The sequence below is a fragment of the Prionailurus bengalensis genome, chromosome B4, assembly GCF_016509475.1.
Source record: "Prionailurus bengalensis isolate Pbe53 chromosome B4, Fcat_Pben_1.1_paternal_pri, whole genome shotgun sequence".
NCBI classification, from domain to species: Eukaryota; Metazoa; Chordata; class Mammalia; order Carnivora; family Felidae; genus Prionailurus; species Prionailurus bengalensis.
In genome coordinates, this window is record NC_057358.1 from 75,317,104 (window position 1) to 75,331,569 (window position 14,466).

The 14,466-nt window shown below is 39.8% G+C and overlaps 1 protein-coding gene across 1 annotated transcript; it reads left to right on the plus strand.

Annotated features, from left to right (window-relative positions):
* Positions 1-5,743: 5,743 nt before the first annotated feature.
* LOC122472323 (olfactory receptor 8S1-like) lies at positions 5,744-6,835 on the plus strand. Its single transcript, XM_043561742.1, has one exon. The coding sequence runs from the start codon at positions 5,744-5,746 to the stop codon at positions 6,662-6,664; it is 921 nt and encodes a 306-aa protein (XP_043417677.1). The 3' UTR covers positions 6,665-6,835.
* Positions 6,836-14,466: the final 7,631 nt, after the last annotated feature.

A 14,466-nucleotide genomic window follows, 5' to 3' on the forward strand; every position in this document is an offset into this window, starting at 1 on the left:
GCCTCTGTGATTGGGTCTGACATGACATGAGAGAAGTCTCTCTTGTGCTCCTTTCAGAATTTGAATGTTTCCCACTGTATTTAGTGAGTGAGAATAGACATTTTTCTTCCCTCCTGGAAGCTTGTGAATAGAAAACATGTATGCATTCTAAAATTAGGCTAGAGAAATAGTGGTTCTCCTGTCATAGTGAACACCTGACCAAAGATGACTTTTTTTTTAATTTTTTTTTTCAACGTTTATTTATTTTTGGGACAGAGAGAGACAGAGCATGAACGGGGGAGGGGCAGAGAGAGAGGGAGACACAGAATCGGAAACAGGCTCCAGGCTCTGAGCCATCAGCCCAGAGCCCGACGCGGGGCTCGAACTCACGGACCGTGAGATCGTGACCTGGCTGAAGTCGGACGCTTAACCGACTGCGCCACCCAGGCGCCCCAAGATGACTTCTTATACTATGGTAAGACTAGAGCCAGAAGATGACTTTTGTGCCAGAAAAATTCAGACTTCTATGATTTCTCTAAAGGTTCCCCACATTCCCCTCTGGAGATTTCCAGTTTCTGTTTTTATCTAGTCTCCTGTACCTACTTGTCTTAGGCAACTCCTTTTGCTTTAAGTTCTCTCATCATCTTTTGCTTGTACTGCAGACTAAGTTACAACCACTAGGACCTTTGTGGATATTTCTCTCCTTTGAGGCTCTTATCCTCAACTGTTTTTAGCATCTACTAAATAAATCCTCTCTATGCTCTCTAGCATTGAGTCTACAGCGACTATGGAATCTGCATTGGTCTGGAAAACTGAAACCAGGAGCTAAGAGGTTGGGGAGGAATGGGTAAAAGCACATCATAGTAGACAGACTTCAGTAGTCTGAGATCCTCCTTCTTCTCTTAGACCCTAAATGCATGTGCTAAAAATAATTTACTTTTCTGATATTATTAACCACTCCATCAACTCTGGTCATCAATATTAGTGGTTAAAGGGGAAGCGAAATAGCAGAAATCAGAGAAGATTTTAAGGAAAATATTGACATATTTGAAGTTTGTCTTCCATGCACACAAACCACAAGAATTTGGCCCTTCTTCCCATTTCAGGTGGCCTCAGAACATCAAAGGTTCTATATTTCCAAGTATAGTTACCCAGACCATCTCTGCCTTGCAGCACTAGACCTGCCTTTCATCCTATATTCATTAATCTATCTATCCAGTCATGTATATAATTAACTAATATTTTCTGTGTGATTTCACCAAACAGATAACTTTTGAGACTTTTTTCTTGGAATGTCTTCTTGAAATGATATAAGATTATTATATCTAAACAAGTTAATAATTTATAATGGAATTGATGTTCTTTGCCTCTCAGAATTGATTGAATCTTAAATTTAGGCAAGTGCTAATTTAAGTAAAATGAATTCACAGGAGCATAAACTTCAGCCAAAAATCATAGGATGGATGGTGATAATTATTTGTGATTATTTTTTAAATGACCCAGAAAATGCAATTTCCTGCTTCACTTCTCTTTAAGGTGATATCTGACATAAACATACGAGATAGCAAGAAGCAGCCTATTTGAGAAGTTTCAAACACAGCTATACAGGCAAAGTGGTAAATAATACATTTTGTGGAAAATGATCCCCCTGGGTTCTACTTTCTTACTTTCCACCCTCCTTTATGTGAGCACTCAAACTTCTCTCTCTTCACCTTTTTCTGAATTTCAAAATAGGCATTCAACTTCAATGTGAATTGAAGCCACTGTTCCCTCTCACAAGGTAAGTGAAGAGACTTTGAAATTAGTGCTTAGCTTTTGCTACATGGTTGAAATGAAGCCCTGTCCTCAGTTGGCCACAGTCAGAGGATCTGTATTAGGTTCCAGGGGGAGCAAATCATGGAATCTCACAAGTTGGGCTTCCACCTGCCTTCCTGATGGGTTGGCTTTGTGGGTCCTCAGCATAGAACAGAGGTTTTCAAATATCGGGTCTCTAACTCACAGTTGCTCCAAAAGTCCTTCAGTTATGCTGGAGTTTGCTTGTGTTACATGCCAAAAATAAAAATGGGGTTGTGGCCAGGTCTCCAATGAGAACAAATATGGAAAAAACTAGAGAGTAAATATGGAGAAAATGGCCAAAATCAAAAAGTAAGTTATAAATCTTGAGAAATTTTCCAGTTAAAGTAAATGTACTGAATTGACTGTTTACTTTGCTACTGAAAAACAAAAGAAACCATTTATTCCAGTGAGATTTTATAAATTCAGAGACAGCAGGAACTGAACTTTCCTTCTGGTTGTTCATCTTCACTGCAGAATCTGAATTAATCTGAGCTATCATGCTGGGCTGCAAGTTACTCGACAGATAGAACAGAGAGGTGATTTGAATATGGGTTCTGATAAGGGGTGGGAATATGAGAACTTGTTTAAATAAGAAATAAGAAAAGATGGGGCACCTGGGTGGCTCAGCTGGTTAAGCAACCAACTCTTGGTTTCAGCTCAGGTCATAATCTCACAGATCATAAGATTGAGCCCCACATTGGGCTTTGAACTAACAGTGCAGAGCAGGCCTGGGATTCTTTCTCTCTCCCTCTGTCTCTGCCCCTCACCTGCTTGCGAGCTCACTCGCTCACTCTCTCTCTTTCTCCCCCTCTCTCAAAATAAATAAATAAATAAACAAAAAAAAAGAGAAAGAAAGACGAAAAGAAAGGAAAAGCAGGACATTGGCTCACTCTGCAGGAATAGAACCTGTTCTTGTGAGTTCTGTGGGCCAGAATAACATGACACTGTGGTGAAATTCCCAAGATGAAAGCTGGGAAATTCAGAGTCAATTCAGAATTCTGGGTGACAGGTTATGATTATTGCAAAGAGTTACATACCAGAAAAGACTCACTAAAGGAAGAGTCTGAGGTTTCAAGCTGGGTATAAAAAAAGTTAACCAACACAAGAACTCAGCTATGAATGCTAGAAATGTGTGACTGGAAAAGCAGGACAAATAAGTGTATTCACACAACAGTTCAACAAACATTAGATAAGGTTGTTTGGCCAATCTGTTATAAGTAGAAGGCCTTGCACAAAGTAGACCCATAATATTTTGAATAATTAGATAAATGAGAGAACTGATAAATTAATGGATAAATAATTGAACAGGAACACAGATGGATAGATTACTGAATTGACAGGGTGGACAATGGAGTGTATACATAAATGTCATGGTTTTAAGCCACCCTCCCAGCATGGACAGAAATTAGCTAGTAAGAATGAGCTGCTCCCTGGGGGAAGGAACCTTTAGGTACCAATTATTACAACAAAAGGTAAGTCTTCTGTCTTTGCAACCTTTCTCCACCACTTCCCAGGCATCCTCCAGTTTTATTTATTTTTTTACTTTTTTAATGTTTATTTATTTTTGAGACAGAGACAGAGCACGAGCGGGGGAGGAGCAGAGAGAGAAGGAGACACAGAATCTGAAGCAGGCTCCATGCTCCGAGCTGTCAGCACAGAGCTCATTGCCAGGCTCGAACTCACCAACTGTGAGATCATGACCTGAGCTGAAGTCGATGCTTAACCAACTGAGCCACCCAGGTGCCCCAAGTTTTGTTTGTTTGTTTCTTTTTTTTTTTTTTACATTTATTTATTTTTGAGAGACAGAGAGGGATAGAGCATGAGTGGGGGAGGGGCAGAGAGAGAGGGAGATAGAGAATCCCAAGCAGGCTCCAGGGTCTGAGCTGTCAGCACAGAGCCCGATGCCAGGCTCAAACCCACGAACCGTGAGATCATGACCTGAGCCAAAGTTGTATGCTTAACTGACTGAGCCACCCAGACGCCCCAGTTTTGTTTATTTTTAAAGTTAGAATTAAAGCTAGGTATATTCCTCTAACAAAGCACATGTCATATTTACTTTATTCTTTCATTCTTTCTACATTTAACAAATCCTGAGCACCCATTATTGCCTTTCATTCTGCTGTATGTTCGGGATTTAAGATAATATGGGTGATTAAATACCAAATGTATTCTTCATAAACAAGCAACACATTTGGAGGAAAAAGAAACACTATTCATACATCCTACTAAAAGCCAGAGTAAGATAGATACCCAGGTGAAGGCCCAAAACAGTTCAGAGAGTAAGCGACAAAAGAGAACATAGAGTGAAGAGAAGTAGACATGCTTAAGCAAATGAATGTCAGCCAGTCAGAGTGTAAAAAGCACAGATATGGAAGCTTCACAGACCTGGGAGGGATGTTAAGCTTATCCACTAATCCTCTCAACACCAGAAGTTACCACAGCATTTTCAGATTCAATTTCCATATTCTAAAATTTGAAATAATGCAGCCCCTGAAGTTTTGTTGAGATCTCCCAGTAGAGAGAAAGCTAAACATTTGATAATACCCAGATATAATTGGGACCAGTGAAATAATAGGGATCATTATTTTCCATAACCCATCCAGGCAGGGAAGGAGGTAATCAAGACAGATATATAAGGGAAGAAATAGAAATTAAGGTGAGATGGAAAAATAGGTAGGATTTAGGTCAAGATTTGTAGGGAAAATTTTCAACAGAGTCTCAGCTGAAGTCAAGGCAGAGAATAGGAGAGTAATGAGGGCACTGGGGCAAGTCTGGTCTGACCAGTTGGTGCCTGATTCTGTAGCACAGAGGTAACAGAACCACCTGGGCAATGCTTGAAATACCCATCACAGAAAAGACCAAGTAAAACAGGTTCTCTGCTGGTAGAGAAATTACTTCAAAAACTGAGTAATCTTTAAATGCCAACCAGATAAGTTTATGATTATTCAGGAGCACTGTAGAATTAAAAGTTCTGGTCATAGGCTTATATAGAGGAGATGCAAATCCTGACTGTTCAAACTGAGGAACTGAACAAGTCCTATGAATCTGAATTTTTGGGGTGGGGGAGGGTTAATCTTAAAAATATAGATTAGAAATCTCCTTTCTTTTTTTTTTTTTAATGTTTATTTATTTTTGAGAGAGAGAAAGGGAGCATGAGCAGGGGAGGGGCGAAGAGAGAGGGAGAGAGAGAATCCCAAGCAGGCTTTGAGCTGTCAGCACAGAGCCCGGTGCCGGGCTAGAACTCACTAACAATGAGATCATGACCTGAGCCAAAATGAGGAGTCAGATGTTCAACCAACTGAGCCACTCAGGCACTCCCAGCAATCTCCTTTCTTAACCCCATTTCCCACCACATGCATATACTCACACACACATACATTTTGAAACTGTCCTTGGAATTAAATAACCAAATACACTAGAGAGAGACACATGAATGGCAGAAATATAATAAATATAGCATGATATTATAAAGTAATATCAAACTCTTACAAGCTTTTGAATGGAGAATGAAACACTGTGTGACTCAAGAAACCAGAGATGATTAGAATCACTTCTCCAAGAAGTGTATTGGATATAGTTTGACCAGTAGTAGTGTAGGTTACCATCAAAGGACAGTTCAAGGAGATGAAACCATTCAGTCATAGACTAAACTAAAAAATTATATGAAGGTCTCCAGAGTTATTTGTGGGAGAGGAGCCACAAGAGTACTAATGGTCTGGTTCAGAGTTCGGGACCTGTGAGGTTGGCAATCAAGTGAGGGAAGAATCCTGGGAGGGAGGGAGAGTAGATGTTTTAAAAATCCGTGTAAAAGATGAGCACACTGAAGATGTGCATACATGGAATAAAGTAGAGATTCTGAGGTGGCACAAAAAGAAGGTGAATATTTCATGCTTCTTTATGCTTTCATTCCAGTGGAACATCTTCCGTCATGGTCTTGGGAAACCACAGCACCATCACAGAATTCATCCTCCTTGGGCTATCTGCTGACCCTCACACCCAAATTCTCCTCTTTGCATTTTTCCTGGAAATTTACCTCCTGACCATCATGGGGAACCTGATGATCATGATGGCGATTATGACTGATTCCCATCTCCACACCCCCATGTACTTCTTCTTGAGTCACCTCTCCTTCCTGGATCTTTGTTTAACTTCAGTCACTGTGCCCAAGATGCTGGAGAATCTCCTGTCTCAGAAGAAATCAGTATCCATAGAAAGCTGCCTTGCTCAGGCATTTTTTGTGTTTTCCATCGCAGGGACTGAAACTTTTGTGCTCTCTGCCATGGCCTATGACCGCTATACTGCCATCTGCAACCCCCTGCTCTATGACCAGGTGATGAATAAACAGTTGTGTGGGGGTCTGGTATGGGTCTCATGGGGACTGGGCTTTCTGGATGCTCTCATTAACACCCTCATGGCTTGCAATTTGGACTTCTGTGAGGCTCATGTCATGCCTCACTTCAGCTGTGAACTGCCATCTCTATTCTCTCTGTCTTGCTCTGATATCTCCACCAACTTTGCAGTCCTGGTGTGCTCTGCCATCATTCATGCCTCTGGAACCTTACTCCTGGTCTTCTTCTCTTACACCCGTATTATCTCCACCATCCTGAGCATCACCTCCACCTCAGGCAGAAGCAAGGCCTTCTCCACCTGCTCCTCCCACCTCACTGCAGTGAGTTTCTTCTATGGATCTGCTTTTCTTCGCTATTTCATGCCAACCTTAAGTTCCCCGCTGGAGTTAATTTTTTCCATACAGTACAGTGTGGTCACTCCTCTAGTGAATCCCCTTGTCTACAGCTTGAAGAACAAGGAAGTAAAAGCAGCTCTGAAAAGAATGTTGCAAAAAGGTTGACAACAGCTCAGAGAGCAGAGAACAGGTAGATTTGAAGGCTGAAACAGAAAAGGTACCAGATGAGCCTGAAGCATCTCGTAGCAACAGAAAGGAAGCACTCAACAACAACAACAACAACACCCACAATGATAAAGGTATGTTAAAGGGACACAGGAACCAAATGAAAGAGACCCGGGTGACTAAGGATGGAACAATTTGAGCAACAAAAGAAACAACATAACATTAGATTATAACCAAAAGCATAAAATCAATACCTATTGTACTAATATAAATAAATAATTGAATAATGAAATAAATGGAAGAGAACAGAAACTCTTCCTCTCAGAAGAATTCCAAATAACTTAGGTAGAAACTGCACTCTCAATGAAGTGTAGAGCGTACCTGCCTACTCCTTAAATGTGGGTTGAACATAGTGTATTGGACCCCTTCTAAAGAATACAGTGTGACAAGGGGGAAAAAAGTGGAGAAACCTGACAAATGCTACCTAAGACAAATGACCAAGGTTAATATCAGCAATGGTTAAGTCATGTTGATAGTATGTACTTTCGATATGATGTGATGACTGACAATGGTACTTCACTTCTGTGGTCCCCATCTCCCAAACCCATAACACTAATATAACCATGAGAAAAACATCAAATAAAACCAAAGTGATGGGGTCTGTACAAAATATCTGACTAGTACTCCTTAGGACTGCCAGTGTCATCAAAAACAAAGTCTGAGAACTATCGCAATCAAGAGGTGCCTAAGGATACAAGAATTAAGTGTAATGTGCTCTCCTGGATAGAATCTTAGGATAGAAATTGGACTTTAGATAACAACTAGGGAAATATGAATACATTATGGACTTTAGTAATAATTTATCAATATGGTTCATTAATTATGATAAGTATACCATACTAATGTAAATAACATGCTAATAATAATGAAGACTGGGTGGGGGTATATGGGAATGCTCTGTACTATCTTTGCAACTTTTATATAAATCTAAAACTGTTCTAAAATTAAAATTTTATTAAAAAAAATTCCCCTTCTTGATCTTAGTCAGAAAGCTCTCAGGTTTTTCCCCATTGAGGATGGTATTAGCTGTGGGCCTTTCATATAGGGCTTTTATCATGTTTATGTTCCTTCTATCCCTGCTTTCTTGAGGGCTTTTATCAAGAAAGGATGCTGTATTTTGTCACATGCTTTTTCTGCTTCTATTGAAAAGATTATGTGGTTCTTATCCTTTCTTTTATTAATGTGATATATCACATTGATTGATTTATGAATATTGAACCAGACCTGCAGCCCAGGAATGAATCCCACTTGATCATGGTGAATAATTCTTTTATTTTTTTAAGTGTATTTGTTTGTGTTGAGAGAGAGAGAGAACACAAATGGGGGAGAGGCAGAGAGAGGGAGATAGAGTCTCAAGCAGGCTCTGCACTGTCAGTGCAGAGTTCAAACTCATGAACTGTGAGATCAAGACCTGAGCCTAAACCAACAGCTGGACGCTTAACTGACTGAGCCACCCAGGCACCCTTGGTGAATAATTCTTTTAATGTACTGTTGAACTTCCCATCTCCAATCTCATCATCCATGGTAATCAATGTTGTGACCAGCACGGATCAGTTAATTCATGACAAATACCACATGGTCCAAGGCATTCTGAATATTTCTCCAGACTATTCTGGTGGATGGTGAGATATTCTTACGCTAAAGCTTGGGAGGATGTTTTAAATCTTCTAAAATACTTAGAGTATCTATTAAAAAAAATAATTCTTTGGGGCGCCTGGGTGGCGCAGTCGGTTAAGCGTCCGACTTCCGCCAGGTCACGATCTCGCGGTCCGTGAGTTCGAGCCCCGCGTCAGGCTCTGGGCTGATGGCTCGGAGCCTGGAGCCTGTTTCCGATTCTGTGTCTCCCTCTCTCTCTGCCCCTCCCCCGTTCATGCTCTGTCTCTCTCTGTCCCAAAAATAAATTAAAAAAAAATAATAATTCTTTTTTGAAATGGACTACCACCAAAAACATAAGTTTGATATGTCATTGTACTTGAAAGCATTTCTCACTTTTTACTCTATCCCTTCTCTGTTGGCTAATTTTATGTCTCAATTTGGCTGGGCCATGATGCCAAGATAGTTGGTCAAACATTATTCTGGATGTGTCTGTGAGGATGTTTTTGGATGAAATTAACATTTAATTTTCACAGATTTAGAGTAAAGTAGATTGCCCTCCATAATATGGGTGGGCCTTGTCCAATCAGTTGCAGGATCAAATAGAACAAAAGGCTGCCCTCCCCTGAGCAGGAGGGAATTCTTCCAGCAGACTGTCTTTAAGCTTCATTTACAACATCAGTTCTACCTGGTTTACCAGCTGATTGTTTCTGGACTTGAGCTGCAGCTCTTTCCCAAGTCTCCAGTCTGCCAACTTCCTCCATCAGATTTTGGAACCACCAAGCCTCCACAATCACAAAGGCAAATTCCTTAAAATAAAACTTACTCTATACATGAATACAAAGCCTACTCTTTCTATTTCTCTGGAGAAGCATGACTAATACACCCTCCTAACCAGGTGCAAGAGGAAGAAGTTCCAGTAAACTGTTAGAGGAAAAATTATCCATGATTAGATGCACTGGAGAGGGTACAATGAACAGTTATTCTGTACCCATGTCACCCCTCCCCAAAGGGCACAGCTCAGTGCCAAGAGAGACCTTCTCAGCCCATAATTTCTCCCATGGAGGAAAATGGGAGCATGTGAGTAAGCACCTGGCTTCCCCAGCTGTATGGGATAAGAAGGAGGCCAACTTCTTTCTTGCCTCCTCCAGAATACTAAGGTGTGCTACATGACTATGAATGAAGGGCCTTGGAGAACAGCAGCCAGTTGCTCTCAGAGGGCATCGAAGAGACATGGGTCCCACTAACCACTTCACAGATACCACCAAGAAGACAGCCTATGAGCTGCTGGTGATACCTCACCTGTGGATCCCCCCTACCTGGCCCATGGGCACCCCCAATATTCCAGATGCCTAACACACATACCCTACCACCCTGTAGCTGTCAACCTGTGTGGTCCCTAATGGCAACAAATATAAGCCTTTGCAGACAGCTCGTGAGAAAAATGGCACAACTCTGTAGGACTAAGAAAATGCATGGATACTGATGCATTCAGCATCGATGCATTCAACACTGCCCTAGGGAAAGCAAACAGGAGGCTGTTGGTACCCACCCTGGCTTTGCAGGATCAAAAAAAGGCAAACAATTTTAAGAATTCTGCCTAAGAGGAAGCAAGAAGCATAGAGTAGGTGTATCCATAGAAAAACTCAGAGAAAGCCTCAAAATACCTAGAAGGCCAACACAAGGTATTTCTCTCCTGAAGGCAGGGCAGTAGAGACTGGAGGAGGTGACTGAGTCTTCAAATGCAAAGACAACACAAGACATCAAGGAATAAGAAAAATCAAGGACACCACCAAAGGAACAAAATAATTTTTCAGTAACCAACCCAAAGGACTGGAGATCTATGATTTGCCTTATAAAGAATTCAAAATAGATGTTTTAAGGAAGCTCAATAAGCTACAGGAAAACACAGAAAGACAATTCAACTAAATCAGGAAAATGATACATGAACACAGTAAGAGCTTTCGCAGAAAGATAGAAATTATTAAAAATAATTCAGCTTCTTCTGGAGCTGAAGAATACAATGAATGAAATGAAAAATGAAATAGAGACCATCAACAGCCAACTGTTTGTTATCAGTAAGGTCAACAGTAGACCGGTCAACAGTAGACTATTAGTAGTTAAGTTTAGGAGGAGTCAAAAGCTATATGCAGATTTTTGACGGACTCGGGTTGTTCAAGGGTCAACTATAAATAAAATCAGAAATGAAAGAGGAGATGTTACAATTGATACAACAGAAAAACAAAGATTAAAAACGACTACTATGAATAATTATATACCAACAAATTACATAGCCTAGAAGAAATGGAGAAATTGCTAGACTGAGTCATGAAGAAATATAAAATCTAAACAGACCAATAACAAGAGATTGAATCTGTAATCAAACCTCTCAACAAAGAAAAGCTTATGACCTGATGCTTTTATTGTTGAATCCTACCAAATATTAAAATAAGAGGTCATACCAATCCTTCTCAAACTCTTCCAAAAAACTGAAGAGGAGGGAACATTTTATAATAACAACATTACCCTAATACCAAAGCCAGACAAGGATACTACAAGAAAATTACAGGCCAATATCCCTCATTAAAATAGATACAAAGACCCTCAATCAAACACTATCAAACTGAATTCAAGAACACATTAAATGGATCGTACATGGGGTACCAGGGTGGCTCAGTCAGTTAAGCATCTAACTTCAGCTCAGGTCATGATCTTATAGTCTGTGAGTTCAAGCCCTGCATTGGGCTCTGTGCTGACACCTCAGAGCCTGAGCCTGCTTCAGATTCTGTGTGTCTCCCTCTCTCTCTGCCCCTCTCCCACTCATGCTCTGTCTCTCTCTCCCTAAAACAAATAAATAAATAAGCATTTTTTTTATTTTTTATTTTTTTGTTAACATTTATTTATTTTTGAGACAGAGAGAGACAGAGCATGAACGGGGGAGGGTCAGAGAGAGAGGGAGACACAGAATCTGAAACAGGCTCCGGGCTCTGAGCTGTCAGCACAGAGCCCAACGCAGGGCTTGAACTCACGAACTGCAAGATCATGACCTGAGCCGAAGTCAGACGCTTAACCGACTGAGCCACCCAGGCGCCCCAAATAAACATTTTTTTAAAAGGATCATACACCACAATCAAGTAGGATTTATTCCAGAAATGCAAGAATGGTTCAATACTGAAGATCAAAAAACATGATATACACCACATTAACAAAAGACAGAAAACCTATGATTATCTTAATACATGCAGAAAAAGAATTTGACAGTATTGAACATCGTTTCATGAAAAAACGCTCAACCGATAAGGTACAGAAGGAATGTACCTCAACATAACAAAGACCATATATGGTAAGTCCATAGCTAATATCACACTTAATGTGAAAACAGAAAGTTTTTCCTCAAAGAATAAGATGAAGACAGGGTGCCTACTCTCACCATTACTATTCAACATAGTTCTGTAAGTCTTAGCCAGAAAAAATCGGTAAGAAAAAGAAACAAAAGGCATCCAAATTGGAAAGGAAGAAGAAAAATTGTTTCTGTCTGCAGATGAGGTGATCATACATATGAAAATACTAAAGACTCCACCAAAAAGCTATTAAACTAATCAATTAATTCAGTAAAGGTGCAGGACACAAAATCAACATATAAAAGTTAGTTTATGGTCAACTAATCTTCAACAAAGCAGAAAAAAGAATATCTAATGGAAAAAAAGACGGTCTCTTCAACAAATGGTGTTGGGAAAATTGGACAGCAACATGCAGAAGAATGAAACTAGACCACTTTCTTATACCACATATAAAAATAAATTTAAAATGGAATAAAGAGCTAATGTGAGACAGGAAACCAGCAAAATCCTAAAGGAGAACACAGGTAGCAACCTCTTTGACCTTGGCCATAGCAACTTCTTACTAGACAGGTCACCGGAGGCAAGGGAAACAAAAGTAAAAATGAACTATTGGAACTTCATCAAAATAAAAAGCTTCTATACATTGGAGGAAACAATCAATAAAACTAAAAGGCAACTAATGGAATGGGAAAAGATATTTGCAAATGACCTAATAAAGGCTTAGCATTTACAAATCTATAAAGAACTTAGCAAACTCAACACTAAAAAAACAAATAATCCTTTTAAGAAATAGACAGAAGGGGAACCTGGCTGGCTCAGTCAGTTAAGTATCCGACTTCGGCTCAGGTCATGATCTCACAGTTCGTGGGTTCGAGCCCTGTATCGGGCTCTGTGCTGACAGCTTAGAGCCTGGAGCCTGCTTCAGATTTTGTGTCTCCCTCTCTCTGCTTCTCCCTCACTCACACTCCCTCTCTCTCTCAAAAATAAACATTAAAAAAAATTTTTTTTAAAGAAATGGACAGAAGACATGAATAGACACTTTTCCAAAGAAGACATCCAGATGGCCAACAGACATGAAAAGATATGCAACTGATCATCAGGGAAATACAAATAAAAACCACTATGAGGGGCGCTTGGGTGGCTCAGTCAGTTAAACATCGGACTTCTGCTCAGGACATGATCTCATGGTTTGTGGGTTCAAGCCCCATGTTGGGCTTTGCACTGACAGTTCAGGGCCTGCAGTCTGCTTCAGATTCTGTCTCCCTCTCTCTTCACCCCTCTCCCGCTGGCTCTTTGTCTCTTTCTCTCTCTCTCTCAAAAATAAATAAACATTAAAAAAAAAATTAGGGGCCTCTGGATGGCTCAGTCAGTTAAGCGTGTCTTCAGCTAGGTCTTGATCTCACTGTTGCAGCCTGAGTTGCAGCCCTGCGACCGGCTCTGGAGCTTGTTTCAGATTCTCTCTCTCAAAAATATACATTAAAAAAAAATACATATATATATATGTATACATACACACACACACACACACACACACACACACACACACACACATTAAAGGGGTGCCTGGGTGGCTCAGTTGATTGAGTATCTGAGTCTTGATTCCGGCTCAGTTATCATCCCAGGGTCGTGGGATGGAGCCCCGCATCTGACTCTGTGCTGAGAGCACAGAACCAGCTTGAGATTCTCTCCATTCTTCACTCTCTGCCACTCACACTCTGTGTGTGTGTGTGTCTCTCTCTCAAAATAAATAAATAAAAATTAAAAATAAAAAAAAATAAACATTAAAAACTTTTTTGTTTAAAAATTAAGAAAAAAACAAAACATGATGAGATACCACCTCACATCTGTCAGCATGCCTAAAATTAACAACAAAAGAACCAATAGGTGCTGGCAAGGATGCAAAGAAGGGAATCTTCTTGCACTGTTGGTGGGAATGCAAACTGGTACAGCCACTTTGGAGAACAGCATGGAGTTTCCTCAAAAAGGTAAAAATAGAACTACCCTACAACCCAGCAATTGCACTACTAGGTATTTACCCAAAGGATACAAAAAGTACAAATTTGAAGGGGTACATGCACCCCAATGTTTATAACACTATCCACAACAGCCAAGTTATGGAGAGAGCCCAAATGTCCATTGACATATACATATATATGTATATATATATATATATATACCACATCTTCTTCTTTTTATATATATATATATATATATATATATACACCACATCTTCTGTATATATATATATATATATATATATATATATATACAGAACAAAGGTATATTTTCACAGAAATAGATTTCTTAAATCCTATATACATACATATACACACATATATGTAATACATAAAGAAGATGTGGTATATATATATATATACATGCATATATACACATATATATACACATATATACACACACAATGGAATATTCCTCAACCATCAAAATAAATGAAATCTTGCCATTTGCAACAATGTGGATGGAGCTAGACCGTATTACGCTAAGCGAAAGAAGTCAGTCAGAGAAAGACAAATACCACGTGCTTTCACTCATATGTGGAATTTAAGAAACAAAACAGATGAATAGATGGGGGAGGGGTGTGGAATAGAGAAAAACAGACCATGAGAGTCTCTTAAAGATAGAGAACAAATTAAGGATTGATGGAGGGATGGGCTAGATGGGTGATGGGTACTAAGGAGGGTATTTGTTATGATGAGCACTGGGTGTTGTATGTAATTGATGAATCACTGAATTCTACTCCTGAAACCAATATTGCACTGTGTGTTAACTAACTAGAATTTAACTAAGTAG

Coding starts and splice junctions, on each gene's coding strand:
- LOC122472323 (XM_043561742.1), top strand. CDS start 5,744: ATGGTCTTGGGAAACCACAGCACCATCACAGAATTCATCCTCCTTGGG.